Below are 2,500 nucleotides of genomic sequence, written 5' to 3'. Positions count from 1 at the left end.
GGGCGAGCTCCGCCGCCGGTCGGCCGTCCCCGCGCCGGCGGGGCGGTCCGAGCCGCAGGCGTCCTCTCGGGTGCGGTGCCGGGCTACTGAGGGAAACCCCGGTCCCCGAGCTGGAGGCGGCGGTGGTGGTGGCGGACGTCGGGCGCGCCCCCGCGGGCGGACGCTCCCCCGAGGGCGGCAGCGGGGGAGGCACCCCCGCGGGGCCATGCAGGTCGTTTCCCTCACCCCAGGGCCAGGTACCTAGCGCTCGGCGCCTGGGCGGCTAGCGAAGGCCCCCCCCGGGCTGCGTGACGGCCCCCGGGGGCCGAGAGCCGCCGGGAGAGCCGGGCGGTGGTTTAAAGACTCGGGCGGCCGGACGCCGGCGGCCGGGCGGCGGCGGCCGGGCGGCGGCGCGGCGCCACTGAGGGGTGGGGAGCTACTCCCGCCGATCCCCTGCGGTGGTGGTCGCGTCCGCCGGCCGCGCTCGTCCCGCCGGCCGCGCGGGCGGCCGCGCCGGGGCGGGGCCCCCTGCCCCCCCCGCTCCGCGGTTCGGTCTCGGCGGAGAAGACGGCGGCGGCGCGCGGTCGGCCGCGCGCCGGCCCGCCCCGGTCCCCTTCGCCGGGGGCGACCGCCGCCGCGGCGGAGGGCGCGTGCCCTCCGCCGAGGGCGGCGCGGGTAGCGGCCACCGGGCCCGCCGCGCTCCTTTCTCGTCTCGCAGCCGTCGGCCTCGTCCCCCCGAGGCGGCGGCGGGCCGCCGAATCGCGCGACCCGCCCGCCCGCCCGGGCGAGCGCCGGTGGGCGGCGTCCCCGTCTCCGCGGGCCGTCCGGGGAAGGGCGCCGGCGTCCGAGCGGCGGCGTCGCCGCTCGGCGCGTGTCCCCCCAGCGGGACGGTCGGCCGGGGGTCGCCCGCCGCCGTCGGCGGCAGCGCCGTGCCGGGCCCCGCCCGTCGCTCGCCCGTCACCCCGGCCGGGGGCCGCGTCCGCGGCGAAGCGGTGCGGCGGCGGCCGAGGGGGCGTCGTCCCCCCCGGCCGAGCGCCGCCCGCCTTCCGCCGGGCGCGCGGTCGCCGAAAGGGGTCGAGGGCGTCGAGCGGCGGCGGCGGTGCCGGCAGGGCCTCCGCGCCAGCGGCGGCGGCGGGCCGTCGTCCGGCCGGCCTCGGGCGCTGCCGACGCCGGCTCGGGTGGCCGGCGCCGACCCGCCCGGCCGGCGGCGACGGAGCCGTCCGCCGAGCTCGTCTGGGCGGCGCGGCGGTCCGCCGTCGAGGCGGCGGCCTTGCCCGCTGCCACGAGGGGGCGTAGCGTCGGCCGGCTGCGGAGCCGAGAGAGGAGCGGCGGGCGCGGCCCGAGGGTCGCGCCCCGCGCCGCGGGCGCGTCGTCCCGGCGGGGCGGGAGGACGGGCGGCGCGCGGTCCGGCGCGCGCCGCCGCTCTCCGCGCGGAGGCCGGGCCGAGCCCGGGCGCCTGGTCCGCCTCCCGAGGCGGCGCGAGGTGCGTTTCTCCCCCGCGGCGCCGTCGATCGCCGGAGGGGGGATTCGGCCGGGAGCGCGGGCTCCCCGCCTTGGCCGTCGTTCCTCGGGAGCCCGGCGGGGTTTCTCCCCGCCTCTCCTTCGCCTGGTGCGCGTTGTGCTCGTGCGGTCGAGCGAGGCGCGACGTCCTCGCCGGACGAGGGGCCGCTCGACGCGAGCGGTCCCGGCCCCTCCGCGCGCGCGGGGCGGTGCCGAAAGTCAGACAACTCTTAGCGGTGGATCACTCGGCTCGTGCGTCGATGAAGAACGCAGCTAGCTGCGAGAATTAATGTGAATTGCAGGACACATTGATCATCGACACTTCGAACGCACTTGCGGCCCCGGGTTCCTCCCGGGGCTACGCCTGTCTGAGCGTCGCTTGACGATCAATCGCCGTCCGGGGGCGCGTTCCCCGACGGCGCGGCTGGGGCGCCTCGCAGGCCCGCCCGCCCGTCCGGGCGGGGGGGCCTTCGTCCCCCTAAATGCAGACTCGGGGAGCGCTCCGTAGCTCCCCGCTCTCGGAGCGAGCCGCTGGGGCGGAGCTCGTCCGTCGGGTCCCGGCGCGGCGGTCGGGGAGAGAGAGGGCGCGCGAGCGGAAGGGCGCGCAGGGCAGCGAGGGAAGGGGAGGCGAGGCGCGGGCCTCGCCCCCGGTCTCCCCCCCGCGCGGGCGGCTGTCTGCGGGTGGGTACCGCGCGGGTACCGTGCCGTGCTGCCGCGCGCGCGCGAGGCGCGAGCGCCGGGGGCGGGGGTCACCCCCGTCCTCGTTTTCCCCCCCCCTCGTCGGCCGCGCCCTTCGAGCGCGCGCGCGCCGCTTCTCTCTCCCCGCGGCGGCCGCCGCGCCGGCCCGGGCCGTCTCCGCCGACTCCTCTCGGGTCTCGTCTCCGGGCCGGGGCTGTCGCCGTCCGGCGTGCCGCGGCGGGTGCCTCCTCTCCCTCTCGGCGCCTCCCTCTCCGCGCCTCCCTCCCCGAGCCGCGGCGGCTCGGCGGGAGGCAGAAGGGCGGCGGCGCGTGAAGGCGAGGAG

The 2,500-nt window shown here is 81.2% G+C and overlaps 1 protein-coding gene and 1 non-coding gene across 2 annotated transcripts in view; one reads left to right on the top strand and one right to left on the bottom strand.

The window, feature by feature from the left end:
• LOC127464687 (collagen alpha-1(III) chain-like) overlaps positions 1 to 207 on the bottom strand; it is a 5,592-nt gene extending 5,385 nt beyond the window's left edge. Inside the window, exon 1 of the mRNA XM_051775162.1 lies at positions 1 to 207. This exon is cut by the window's left edge and continues 733 nt beyond it. Within this exon, the coding sequence (XP_051631122.1) occupies positions 1 to 207 (207 nt within the window).
• A 1,497-nt stretch (positions 208 to 1,704) lies between these two features.
• On the top strand, positions 1,705 to 1,857 carry LOC127464701 (5.8S ribosomal RNA). The gene has a single exon (XR_007901529.1). It is a non-coding gene; the product is annotated as a 5.8S ribosomal RNA (ribosomal RNA).
• Positions 1,858 to 2,500: the final 643 nt, after the last annotated feature.

Source organism: Manacus candei, unplaced genomic scaffold, assembly GCF_025592945.1.
Source record: "Manacus candei isolate 608988 ecotype Guabito, Panama unplaced genomic scaffold, ASM2559294v1 h1tg000258c, whole genome shotgun sequence".
Lineage (NCBI taxonomy): Eukaryota > Metazoa > Chordata > Aves > Passeriformes > Pipridae > Manacus > Manacus candei.
This window is presented reverse-complemented; position numbering and strand designations above follow the sequence as displayed.